The following is a 13,146-nucleotide window of genomic DNA, read 5'->3' as shown; positions in this document are numbered from 1 at the left end:
GGTGATGCTAAATCCTTCTCAGATGTTTCTAAAACCTGTGAAATATTTAAAGGTTCTTGATCTGAAGATTTTACTTTTGGTTGTTGATTTTGTTCTTTATCAGGCAAGTAATAAACCCTTGAAAATGGTGGTAATGAGTCCTCGGATATCTCTAAATTTTCCATTAGATATCTCTTAAGCATATCTCTAGGTGTTACTAACTCGAGTCTTGGAAAATTAATTAACCTTAAATTATTGCTACGTGAGTTATTCTCAAGCATTTCAATCTTCTTCCTTAGGTTAATATTGTCTTTAACTAAGATCTCTTGAATTTGTTTCGATGATTCAATTTCTTTTTCTATTTTTTGAATTGATGAATTAGAAGTATTTGTTTCTTCTCTTAAGTTCTTCAGTTCCTTATCATGTTCCTTAATTTTCTCTTCAATTTGTTGAAATGTAGGAGTAATATTTTTAACAAAACCAGCCATTAAGTCCCAAATAGAGTCTAAAGTCAGTACTGCAGGTTTAATCAGTACAATTGGAGTTTGTGTAAGTGTAAATTGCTCACCGTCCTGAAGTCCTTCGAGGGGAGTCTTCTGTCCTTCCCCCTCAGATTGAGATGGTGTTCCCCCAGACATCTCCATGGGGGCCCTGGAAAAATGGGCCCCAACCTCAAAGCTCTCCAGTAAATCCTTCCTTGCCTCTGGAGAGGAGAAAACCATTGAATCCGGGGTTTCCCCGCCCCTGGGAGAGCTGGTCGTCTGGGGCTGCGGGGGCGGTGCCCTAACGTCAGGGCTCAGCGTGATATCGGGCCCAGGAGTATCCACAACGGGTTCGCCTCCCTGTGTCCTCTGCGGGCCGCCATCCGACGTCGCTGTGGCCTCTTGCATGCGCCTCAGGAGATCCTGTATGTTTCCGAGACCCGGGGCTCCAGGACGCCGCGAGGCAGAAGCGGCACTCCGGCCCCGTCTCTTCGGCATCACGGTAAGTAAAAACCGCTAGGAAAAATTCAAACGAATACGATCTTGGGACACGCAGCTCAGCGCGTCCTGCTCTCAGATCGCCATCTTGGATCTAATTCACCAGATGGTTCTAAAGATTCCTCAGTTCGTGTCCCAACAGAAAAGTCTTTCTGTTTCTCCTAAAAGGCTACTTCAGGGGAGTATTGCATTGTCCAGAAGAATTATTTAAATGTACACGGAGTTTTTTATGAACCCGTGATGATGTGAGTTGGCTCAGGTACTTGTGTAGTCCTGGCCTCTCACAATTGAGGTTCATTTTTCTCCGTTGTCTTATATATATATTATTTTTTCATATGTTGTCTCATTGATGGTGTGTGGTTACAAAGTCTTTGTTAATGTGGTGTGAATGAGGTCCAGCTACTAAAATCTGATTTCAATACGTCCTTGTATACATTTTGATTTATTTGATTGAATCCCCTGTTATATCTAGTTGTTTAATACTAATATACTCATTAATAAAAAATCGTTTATTTGGAAGGAATGGATAGATAAGGGAATTTTATTTCTTTATGATGTTTTAGATTCTGATAGTAAAATGCTTCCATTTAATATCCTAAAAGAGAAATTTGGCTTGCCATCCTCTGCCTTTTTTAAATGGATCCAACTCCATCATTGTATATCTAACTCATCGTTTATTAACCTACTCTCTTCTCAAACACCTACTTTACATACTCTGGCTTTGCAATATTTGACTCTTGGTCATGTTGCGTCCAAATTATATAAACAATTTTTCCTGTGGCATGAACCTTCCTGCTCTACTCTTCAAGATATATGGGAAAGGGATTGTGACTCTCAGATTGATAACCAAGCCTGGGCACTTCTATGGTCAAAATCGCTATGTGCTGTATCGTCGGCTAGCACAATCCAATCTATGTATTTCCTATATCATAAAGCTGTGTGGACCCCCCCCCCCCCAAACTTCATATCACTGGCTTCTTAACGTCTAACACATGTTGGAATTGTGAAAAGGGTAAAGGCTCCATTGTACATATGATGTTTGAATGTCCTACAGTCCAGTTGTTTTGGACTGATATATGGTCTGTTATGCAAAAAATTTTTCAGGTACATAGTGACTTGTCCTTTTCAATAGTGATGTTCAAGTCACATTCCCCTAAAATAACTTTACCAGATCAGCATAAAAAACTCTTTGATATTCTGATAACATTGGCACAAAAATTGATCCTAACTAACTGGAAATCATCGACTCTTCTTAACTCTCATCACTGGTGGAACCTAGTGTTACAGCATCATAGATACGAACTTATGTTATATAGACATAGAGGCCAGTTCAAACAAATGTCCTTAATTTGGTCCCCTTTTTCGTTATATTTACAAGATGTTTGCACCTAATGTAGATTTGTTTTGTATAGTGCCAAATCTGGATGTTAATGCAATGTGCCTTTTGTATATCTTTTATGTATATCATCTGTTTTTGTTTTCTTGTTTCTGTGTTTTATTGAAAATTCAATAAAATTTCATGGAAAAAAAAAATAAAAAAAACTTTGTTTCTTAAAGGCACTAGAGGTTTCCAAAAATGAAGCATACTCCCCTCCCCCAACATCAAAGATACTCTCCCCTCATGAAGACACCTCCAGCTTATCTCTTAGAATCCATGGTAATCTAGGGATTCCAGGACAGAAGCGACCCCCAATTGGTACCAGGCTGAGAACAGTGCCAGTAATCCCCTAGCAATAGTACTGTGAAATTACCACTAGGGGTTGCCAGTGCTATTTTGAACCTGGTGCTGGCAAGGGGCAGGAGTGTGTAAGGATTGCTCTTTGCCCAGAACCCATCATCAGGAATTCTAAGTGATAGACTTGTTGGGAGAGGGGGGAGAGGAAGCACTCTATCTTGGAGAGGCTTAGGCCCCTTTAAGATGTCCTGGAACATCAAGCTACAGGTTAATTCCTGGGAAGGAAAAATACCAGCATTAAATAGGAGCAGCTTGACTCCCTCCCTCTCCCCTAACCTCTGAATAGGAGCAGCTCACCTTAGAGTTCCTAGAGGTCTTGTGGTGAAGTAGAGACAGAAGTGATCCCCACTCACATCTGTCCTTGCTGTCAAAATGGCTGCCATGACCTCAAGCACCAGTCTTGCGAGACTGCCAATGGGATTGCAGCCTGGAGCCAGCAAGGGCATTGCTCTTGCCTCTACTATGTCACCAGACCATCAGAGCCTGTAAGGTAGGAAGGAGGGAGGAGATGTGAGGGCTATTTTTGTTGGAGGGTGGAAGGAAAGTAGTTGAGATAATCCTATTTGTTGGGAGGGAGAGTAGGTGGATGAATGAAGCCTGTTTCTGTTTGAGGGGGGGACACTATGGGAACATAGCACTAACTTTTGGTGTCAGCCAAAAATGCATTGGCATTTTTGGCAAAACCAAAGTATGGCCAAATACCAGTTTCAAGCTGGCATTAAATATCTGGGCACAAGCGAGCCACCAGCAGTTATCAGAGAACCAGATGACAATCATCTGGGATCCAGATGAAATACTTACATGGGCCTGGCTGAATATTGTCCAGGACCTGGCTAGGAGAATCTGTGACTGAGCTGCCTTGTATGGAAGGCTCATTACAAGCAGTAGACTACTAGAAGTCATCATTGTTTCTTTTTGAACCTGGAACTGGATGGGGCAGGAGTGAAGGGGGGCTGCTCTCACCCTGGCCCACTAGAGTATGAAAGATCAGTTCCAGGAAAGTCCTGGGATGGGGGGTACCATGAGGGTTTGGGATATGAAATGTGGGGAGATTGTGGATTGGATCAGGGAGGTGGGTTGGGTATTGGAGTGAAGGGATCAGGGGTAGAGGTCTGCATGGGAACGGGGGATCAGGAATCCCGTGGGGATCTCCCTAGGTCAGGGGTAGGCAATTCTGGTCCTCGAGAACTGGAGTCAGGTCAGGTTTTCAGGATATCCACAATGAATATGTATGAGATGGATTTGCATGCACTGCCTCCTTGAGATGCATATCTATCTCATGCATATTTATTGTGGCTATCCTGAAAACCTGACCTGGCTCCGGCTCTTGAGGACCGGAATTGCCTACCCCTGCTCTAGGTCAATGGGACTCCCACGGGGACCCCTCCAAGGCTGACGGGACTCCTACGGGGATGGACCCAGGGTTCCTATCCTGAGGCTTACCTAATTTCCGGTCTGGGTCCGGTGCCGAGCTGAGCTCCCGAGTCCCGACGAATCAGCAGCAACAGTCTTTCCATCCAGCATCTGCCCCTCTTTCTCCTGCTTCTGCCCAGCATCTGATCTGGCTCCTCTCTTCCTCCTTTCTGCCCCCTCTGTCACCCCATCCATCATTCACCCTTCTCTCTCCCCCTTCCATCCAGCATCTGCCCATCTTTCTCTCCCCCCTTTGAGCCCAGCATCTGCTTCATTCTCTTTCTCTCCCTTCTATTCAGTGTCTGCCCCATCTTTCTCTTTCCTCCTTTCTCCTCCCTTCCATTCAATGTCTTCCTTCCCTCTCCTTTTCTTTACATCCATCATCTGTCTTTTTTTCTCTCCCCAGGCATTCCAACTTGTCTGTTATCTTTCCACTTTCATCCAGTGGGTCTGATCCCTCCCCCTTTCTATCTACAATCCGTCTCCTCTCACCTCCTACATCCAGTATTACATTACATTAGTGATTTCTATTCCGCCAATACCTTGCGGTTCAAGGCGGATTACATCAAAGTTATCAAGAATTACATTAAACATTTGCAGGATTAGCATAAGCGATGTCATAATATTTACTTAAGAAGTACCAAATTGGAATAGCATAAGCGATGTCATAATATTTACTTAAGAAGTACCAAAGAGTTGTCGAGATCTTAAGGTGATAAATGCTGGGTAATAAGAATTACCAAAGATAAGTCGAGATCTTAAGGTAATAAGAGATGGGTAAATTAGAAGCATTTTTGACTTTGTTGGGTAGTTAGAAGCACATTAGAGAGCATTAAGGGTATAGAGAGGGTTAGAGGGGGTTGGGTAGGGACTGGTCGTGCTAGATGGGTTTTATGTATTTTTTGAAGAGTATGGTTTTAATATCTTTCTTGAAGGTTTTGTAGTCTGTGGTCGATGATAACAGAATGGTGATTTGTCGGTCCAGTTTAGTTGCTTTGGAGGCTATTAGGTTGTCATATAGTTTTTTTCGTTTGACATTTTTGGATGATGGGTGTGTGAATAGTGAGTGGGTTCTCCTGTGCCTGGTTGAAGAGGATTGAGTTAGTCGGTTATTCCAGTAGGTTGGACTTTCTCCATCAATAGCCTTGAAAAGTAGGCAGTAGAATTTGAAGTGTACTCTTGCTTGTATTGGAAGCCAGTGTGAGTCATGGTATGCCTCTGTGATATGATCATATTTTTTTCAGTGAATAGACGAGTCTCAGGGCTGTATTTTGTATAGTTTGTAATTGTTTTATCATGGTCGCTGGGCATGGGAGGTATAGTATGTTGCAGTAGTCTATTGGTCCGAGGATAAGAGATTGTACCAAAAGTAGGAATTGCTTCCTGTTGAAGAATTTTCGTATGTGTCTTAGATTTCTCATGGTCACGAACAATGCTTTTATTACTTTGTTGATTTGTAGTTGCATGGTACCGCCTCTGTCAATTATAACTCCTAGAAATTTTAGTGTGGGTTGAATTGGGTATGAGATCAAGTTTATTACTAGATTTGTTAATGTTGGAGTTTTGTTGTTTTCTAGGAGGATGAAGTTTGTTTTGTCAGGATTAAGTTTTAATTTGTGCTCTGTCATCCATGTTGCTACCGTTTCGAGTGTTCTGTGTATTGTGCTTGTCATGGTGGGTTCTGGGTGGTCGAAGGGGAGGAGAATAGTGATGTGATCTGCGTAGCTGTATGAAGTTATGCCATGTTTGTCTAGGTAGGAGCTGAGGGAGGCTACGTATATATTGAATAGTGTGGGTGATGGGGGTGATCCTTGGGGAACTCCGCAGGGGTTGGACCATGGTTCTGATTTTTCTTGCATTGTTTTAAACCTGTAAGTTCTGTGTTGTAGGAAGCCTTTGAACGATGCAAGTACTTTGCCTGAGATTCCTATGGAGTCTAGAGTTTGTAGAAGAATGTCGTGATCTACCAGATTGAAGGCTGCACAGAGGTCTAGTTGTATGAGCAGGATTTTTTTGCCTGTACAGATGTATTGTCTTGCAGTGTCCATTAGTGTTCCTAGTAGGGTCTCCGTGCTGTACTTGGCTCTGAAGCCCGACTGTGTGGGGTGGAGTAAGTTGTGACTATCTAGGTATGAGGCTAAAGTTTTGGCTACGAGGCCTTCCATCAGTTTGACGTACAGTGGGATTGAGGCTATGAGTCTGTAGTTGGATGGTTGGTCCGTTGCTCCTTTGGGGTCTTTTAATATCGGAGTTATGATGATTTCACTGAGTTCTTGTGGGAAATGACCCTCTAGTAGTAAAGAGTGTATCCATTGTAGAAGCAGGGAGCGGAATAATGTACTTGAGGTTTTCAGTAGGTATGGGGGGCAATGGTTAAGGTTTCAGGCTGCATGGTTGTATTTATTATAAAGATTGTTGAAGTCTGACCATTGTATGGGTGAGAAATGGGACCAGGTTCTATCTGCTATGACTGATTCTTTTTCTGTAGGGGGAAATGATGTCTCTATGTGTGTGGGGGTTCCGCTGAATGAGGCTCTGATGTTTGCGATCTTGTTTTTGAAGTATGTGGCTGAAGGAGGGGGGAGTTGCTGTTGGCTATGTAGGGTGTGGTGTTGAATAATGGCAGCCAGAGGAGAGAATTCTTCCTATTTAAACTGCACTGACTATCAGCCCCTAAATTTATTAAATGAGACTCTATAGTGATGGAATTTAACAGCTTTCACTGTTGCTGTAAATCCAAATACAGGAAGCAGTTTTTTTTTTTTTTTTTTTTTGAAAGATTGACATGTTAGATTTAATATGTTAATATAAAAATAAGTCTACAGATTCTGACTTACCATCCCAAGCATCAAACATATCCATGATGAAGTAATCAATGAATGATATCTGGGATTTAGGGATGCTACATGTATTTCTGTCAAAGACAGGCATCACCACTGGTAACCCTTGTCGTTTTTCTTCATCAGTCTGCAAAAGAGCATTAATGTAAATTCTTGATAGTATACAATACTTCACATGTGATGAACAATTACATTATTTCCCTTTTGTCTTAGCTATATCCAGACATGAGCATTTTAATTTTGATATTTATCATTTTGTTTTTATGATTGTGTTTTCTGCTTTACTGTTTGCATTGTTCTGTGCACCACCGCAAACTGTAACTTGTGCATGCAACTGGAGCCTGTCAGGCAACCTATTATCTGCCTCATTAACTGTGAGGTGCAGGCCCCACCAATTTCCCACCTCTTTCTTTGTTAACTTCAACAGTGGAATTTAGCATGAATGTGGCACATTAACTATTAAGGTGGCAGCTGTGCTGTTAGTGTGCAGTAACTGCTGAATTAATAGTTATCGCAGTTTAGTAAATAGGCCCTAATGTGCATTAACACATTTAATAAACCTGGCCCTAGTTTTATAGGGATGTGAGGCACATAGGGTACTTGCTACAAACTAAAGCTATACCTATGAAAATTAACTAAACACAACAATGAAAACAAGTAAGTTGCAAAAGTCTATAATGACAAAGCTGGTATTGGGCAATATCTGTTGGTCAAGACTGGGTCAATAATGCACAGGAACTGCATGCAGACATGCAGGGCCATAGTGAGCTATGTGCGGGCAGTGCGGTTACACGGTGCACAAGGGAGATAGGAGGAGATCCAAAAAATGTGTGATGTCCATCGCCTTCCCTGCTTGGCTGCGATGAAGTGGGTGGAATATGAGCTTTCGGGGACATCGCATGGGGCATACTTCTGGTTCAGGATGGTTCTGCAGATATGCAATATGTTACATGCTACATATAGCAAATATTGCATGTTTCATAGAAAGTCACAGATTATCTTCATACACTGTTCTAGATGAAGCTCCTGCCATCTCAGTTTGTACAAAAGCAATCAAGTAGCACTGTAATAAAAGATATAATTGGAAGGAGGAAAACAGGGAAAATTCCCCAACACTACAATTATGTTCTGCTCTATAACAAATATAATCTGTGCCAATATGAGACAAGACCGACTTAAAGGCTCCTGGCCTGGCATCATTGTGCTTTCTTAGTAGCTAGTGAAGAGCAAGAGCCTCAGGCTTACTGTCTCCTGCCCCTGCTGAATCTCTGACACGATCCCTGAAAGCGTCTTTGCTTCGTTTGGCCTCCTGAATACATACAAAATCTTCAGGGGCCTTGAAAATTGCTCTGTCCCGAACTCCAAGTCAACAGGGTCTGCTGTCTGGTAAAGACTTGGGGTGATGGCCTGCCACACTGGCCATGAGGTCATCTAGGCCCTTGCCAAATAGCATTTGCCCCTGAAAGGGAAACTTGCTAAGCATAGCTTTAGAGATAGTATCTCCTGCCCAAGACCTTGCTCATAACTCCGACAAGATCATACAGAGCATCCACAATATAGTTCACCCAGAGCAAAGCATTTGAGGATCTTCACTGTCTATTGGGTTTGAGGACTGAGACAGGTGAGTGTGACAAGCAAAGGAAGACGTGGCTGATGCTTTAATCCAGTGGTTCCCAACCCTGTCCTGGAGGAACACCAGGCCAATTGGGTTTTCAGGCTAGCCCTAATGAATATGCATGAAGCAAATTTGCATGTCTATCACTTCCATCATATGCAAGTTTCAAGTTTTCAAGTTTATTAAATTTTAATATACCGACCATCAAACAAATATCTGGCCGGTTTACACAATTTATAAAAATAATTAAAAAATACAAGTAAATTAAATAAATATTAGATAATTTAGAATGTGTAGTAAAACATTAATGACTTTAACAAAACAAACTTGAGTGTGAGGATAAAAGGGGATGGGTGGGTAAAGTTACACTTTAGAAAGAAAAGGAGAAAGAGGGGTAGAGGTTGAAACATATAGGATGGGGAAAAATGTAAAATGTAGAGAAATATATATAGCTTTGATAATAGTGAAGTAATTAAGTAGAAGAAAAAGCATCACGAAATAAGAATGTCTTTAAGTTTTTCTTAAATTTTTCAAGATTTTGTTCTTCTCGGAGAAGTTGTGGAAGAAAATTCCACAATGTCGGAGCAGTTACCGCGAAGTTTATTTTACGTGTGTAGTAAAATTCTTTTATAGACGGAATCAATAAGAGATTTTGATTTGTAGATCTCAGCCTGAAAACCCGATTGGCCTGGTGTTCCTCCAGGACAGGGTTGAGAATCACTGCTTTAATCCTTAGTGCCAAAGCTTTACAATCCTGAGTATCCTTTAACATCACTCTTCCTTTGCTAGGCAGGGAGATTAGTTTGGTGACCTGTGCCACCAGCAAATCTACTCTTGGCTTAACAAACATCTGCTGGAAATCTGGCACCATCGAATACAGCTTGGCCATTGTTTTAGCCATTCGAAGGGATCCGTCTGGTGACTCCCAGTGCTCAGTGACCAGCTTAGTGATGTCCAGATGTGAGGGAAAAAAATGCGGAGCCACATTACTGCTCATAACTGAGCACTGAAAAGAGGAAGCTGGCGGGACCTTCAGCTTTAACTCTTGCAGCAAGATGGGAATAATGCTCGAAAATGCAGAGGCCCTGAACAGCTGGTGTATTATGGAGTCTTCCTCCTGATCAAGGGTCACCACTTCTTGATCATTGTTCTCCTGCATGGAAGCACACTCTGCCAAGGGAAACTTCATTCTGGGATAAAAGTGGCATGGAATCGAACTTGCCATCTAGATCTAAGTCTGCATCCTCGTCTGGTCAGGGTGGCTGCTGAGGGGAGAATGCTTACGCTGCTGCCAGGTACGCTAACATATGCTGAGGACCACAGCAGATCAAATCTAGGCATTCCACATACAGCTCACAAAAATCCGGGATGAATCCTTGTACTGGGGTCTCACCGACCCAGGTAGGGACCCTCTGCCAGTCCTCATAGTTTCATAGTTATTTAAAATTTGATTACATGCCTATCAAAATTCTAGGCGAAAAGTACAATATTAATAAAATATAAGGGGTACAATAGTTTAAAACACAGATATCTTCAAACTAAGGACAAACCATACAGATTATACATGGAAAGGGGGAAGGAACTACAATAGAGTTATGAAAGGAACATATAAGGAACAAACACAAGGAATGGGAAAACATGTTATGCTACATGGAACCCACATGACTGTGCTTGGTCAATACAGTTTTGGAGGGTCCTGGGAAGGATCTCTTCCTCTGGAAAGGTGCCTCCTGCAGATCCCCTGCCCTGGAGGACTTGAAGGCTGAGCTTGAGGCTCCCACCCTTCCCCGTGCACTCCATCGCACATGGTACATGGACACTCCTCAACTGGCCATCCAGCACAAACCTGGCATGGTATAAGGGTAAAAAGGCCTGAGGAGTCCATCCCAGTCAATTTTGAACAAAATTGAAAGGTTTTGAGGTAGATGGAGGCTAGAGAAAAAAAAAAAATGACTGTTTAAAATCCAAGATGGCTGCCGCCAGAAAAATTGTGCCAGCCTTAGAGACTTCCCTGAAGGAAACAAATCACAAGAAATGGGGTTTTAGAAGAGGGGGACCTAGGCTCTGAAACCTTCAAAACCAATTTTTGGGGACTCTCTCCTCCAGATTTTCACCACAGGCTACAATAACCTTACTAATTGTGCCATGTGGTGCCTGCCTGTTTTAGCATAGGCGTTGAAAACATGATTTACAGTTTTTTCAAGCAACTTGTTAGTTCAGATATAGGACCCTAGCGTTCAGCACCACTAGACACATTGCACTAGAATACTCTGTACAGCGCTGCGTATGTCTGGTAGCACTATTAAAATAATTAATAATAGTAGTAGTAGTAGTAGAATAGATATTCATGTTTTTCTAAACATTGCTCTATATCTCTCTTCCAGCATTACAAATCAATGTAAAGTAAGGTTTCTGTGCTGGTCATAACCCACCAACAATTGAAAAAGGGTATAATTTTAACAAGATGCAAGTCTTCTTTCAAACGGTGGAATTCTACAAGAAATAAAAAATATCAGGATAAAAAAAAAGATGAGTGCCAATAAAAGCATCAAACTGGCATTTTGAGTAGTTCAGACACCACGACTCTTGCCAATGCATTGCCAATGAAATGTATCACGCGATGCCAGTGCATCTTATTTAGGTTTTAATGTATGCTAAAGCTAGATGCATATACTGTATCTGAAAACATTTGAAATGAGGATACTAAATGAAATCTTAACAAACATATTTAGAGTTAGAAATGCTCCTATGTTAATAAACAGATTCTATTTTCAGTTTTTGAAACCTCACTGCTAAAGTTAAATTAGTTTACTGCGGAATGCTAAAAGATTTATTGCTATGAGCAATAAATATGGTGTGTTGTGTGAGCATAATGCAAACTGCCTGCATTCTTCTCTCTAATGAAAGTGATATATTTATGTTCCATAATAATACATGATGCAATATAACGTAATCCAGTTATCCAAGGTACAATACTGCATTTGAAAGATAGGATGGGATGGGATAGGTACATTAGGATTTTGCTGCTCTCCGGAAAGTAGATATTTATGACATTTTAAAACCATTTTGTGATTCAAAATTCAGGTTTATAATGTTAGTTACCCTGCAGAGACTTACCTGTGCAAAATATTCTTCCGATATGCGCCCTGCCCATTCGATGCACTGATCCAGCGCTCTGCATGGATTGGAAATGTCAGCACACTTTATCAACATACGTTTAATTAGAATACGGTTTTCAGGAGATGTAAGGATAGTTTTGACTGAGTCATCATCAGTACCTGTACACTATGAAATAAAAACAAAAGAAAAGTGGCTGTAAGTCAATGGGATGAGGAGGGGAAGGGGTGTGTGTGTGTGTCCGTAAACTCAAAAAATCAGCCTTTTCCTACACATAGAAAAGTCAACAGTGGGCATAAAGTTATTTGCTGAAAGATGAACTTCTGTACAAAACAAAAATCTAAAACATGGATAGTTTTATTTAGGGCAAGGGTCTCAAAGTTCCTCCTTGAGGGCCGCAATCCAGTCGGGTTTTCAGATGTCCCCAATGAATATGCATTAGAACTATGTGCATGCACTGCTTTCAATGCATATTCACTGGGGAAATCCAGAAAATCCGACTGGATTCGGCCCTCAAGGAGGGACTTTGAGATCCCTGATTTAGGGGGGTATAGGGTGATACTGTGAAAATGTCTCAAAGTATACCTGCTTATTTTTAAAAATGATTTTTGCACCTAATATGTCAATTTTCTAAAGCCTCGTTTTCCTTGTTTTGTAATGAATGTCTGTTTATTTTGTCTCTTACGTTCTTGGATAAATTTTACATATATTGTAAACTGCCCGGTATGCTTTAGTTTGAAAGGCCATACATCAAATTTTATAAAATAAACTCCTAACATGAACATTTTGCATTAAAACAAAAGAAAAGTCCCCTTGAAGAGGCATGGGCTAGGGATGCAGTAGATGGCATCTACAATCCCCACCAGCGACAGCTACTGGCTGGATTAAGGACCAGTTTGTAACTGCTACCAAATGAACTGTGGTCTGTACTCCTTTAGCACATGGCTTCCACTAGCAGCTAAGTTTGAGAAGCAGGAGAAACATCTAACAGTTGAAGAAATGGCAGCTTTTTCTAACCCAGGGGTGGGCAACTCCGGTCCTCGAGGGCCGGAATTCAGTCGGGTTTTCAGGATTTCCCCAATGAATATGCATTGAAAGCAGTGCATGCAAATAGATCTCATGCATATTCATTGGGGAAATCCTGAAACCCAACTGGATTCTGGCCCTTGATTATAGGAGTTGCCCACCCCTGTTTTAACCCCACCACTTCCATCACCTGCCAGAAACTGCACACAATTGCAGGATCTACAGATTAAGGAAGAGGCACCATGGATCGAGCTGGAAAAAGAGAATGGAAAATGTATTTACATTGGTGTGATATACATGCCACCTTCACAGACAGAAGAGGTCAGAGATTTAATAGAAGACATTCAAAATATTGCTGCAAAAGAGAAAGTACTACTAATAGGTGATTTTAATCTTTCAGATGTTGATTGGAGTATCTCTATTGTGGGATCTCCTGGAAGT

At 41.5% G+C, this 13,146-nt stretch overlaps 2 protein-coding genes across 5 annotated transcripts in view; one reads left to right on the top strand and one right to left on the bottom strand.

Moving 5' to 3' along the window:
* PDE8A (phosphodiesterase 8A) overlaps positions 1–13,146 on the bottom strand; it is a 237,476-nt gene that overhangs the window by 3,862 nt on the left and 220,468 nt on the right. For all 4 annotated transcript variants that reach the window (XM_033920337.1, XM_033920336.1, XM_033920333.1 and 1 more), the window contains 2 exons: positions 11,680–11,847; positions 6,945–7,074 (listed from right to left, as the gene is read on the bottom strand). In XM_033920337.1, coding sequence (XP_033776228.1) covers positions 6,945–7,074; positions 11,680–11,847 — 298 coding nt within the window. The remainder of the gene's footprint in view (positions 1–6,944; positions 7,075–11,679; positions 11,848–13,146) is intronic.
* FSD2 (fibronectin type III and SPRY domain containing 2) overlaps positions 1–13,146 on the top strand; it is a 60,429-nt gene that overhangs the window by 46,526 nt on the left and 757 nt on the right. The window lies entirely within an intron of this gene.

The sequence above is a fragment of the Geotrypetes seraphini genome, chromosome 14 (assembly GCF_902459505.1).
Source record: "Geotrypetes seraphini chromosome 14, aGeoSer1.1, whole genome shotgun sequence".
NCBI lineage: Eukaryota > Metazoa > Chordata > Amphibia > Gymnophiona > Dermophiidae > Geotrypetes > Geotrypetes seraphini.
Note: the sequence above shows the minus strand (reverse complement) of the source record. Positions and strands in the feature narration are given on the sequence as shown.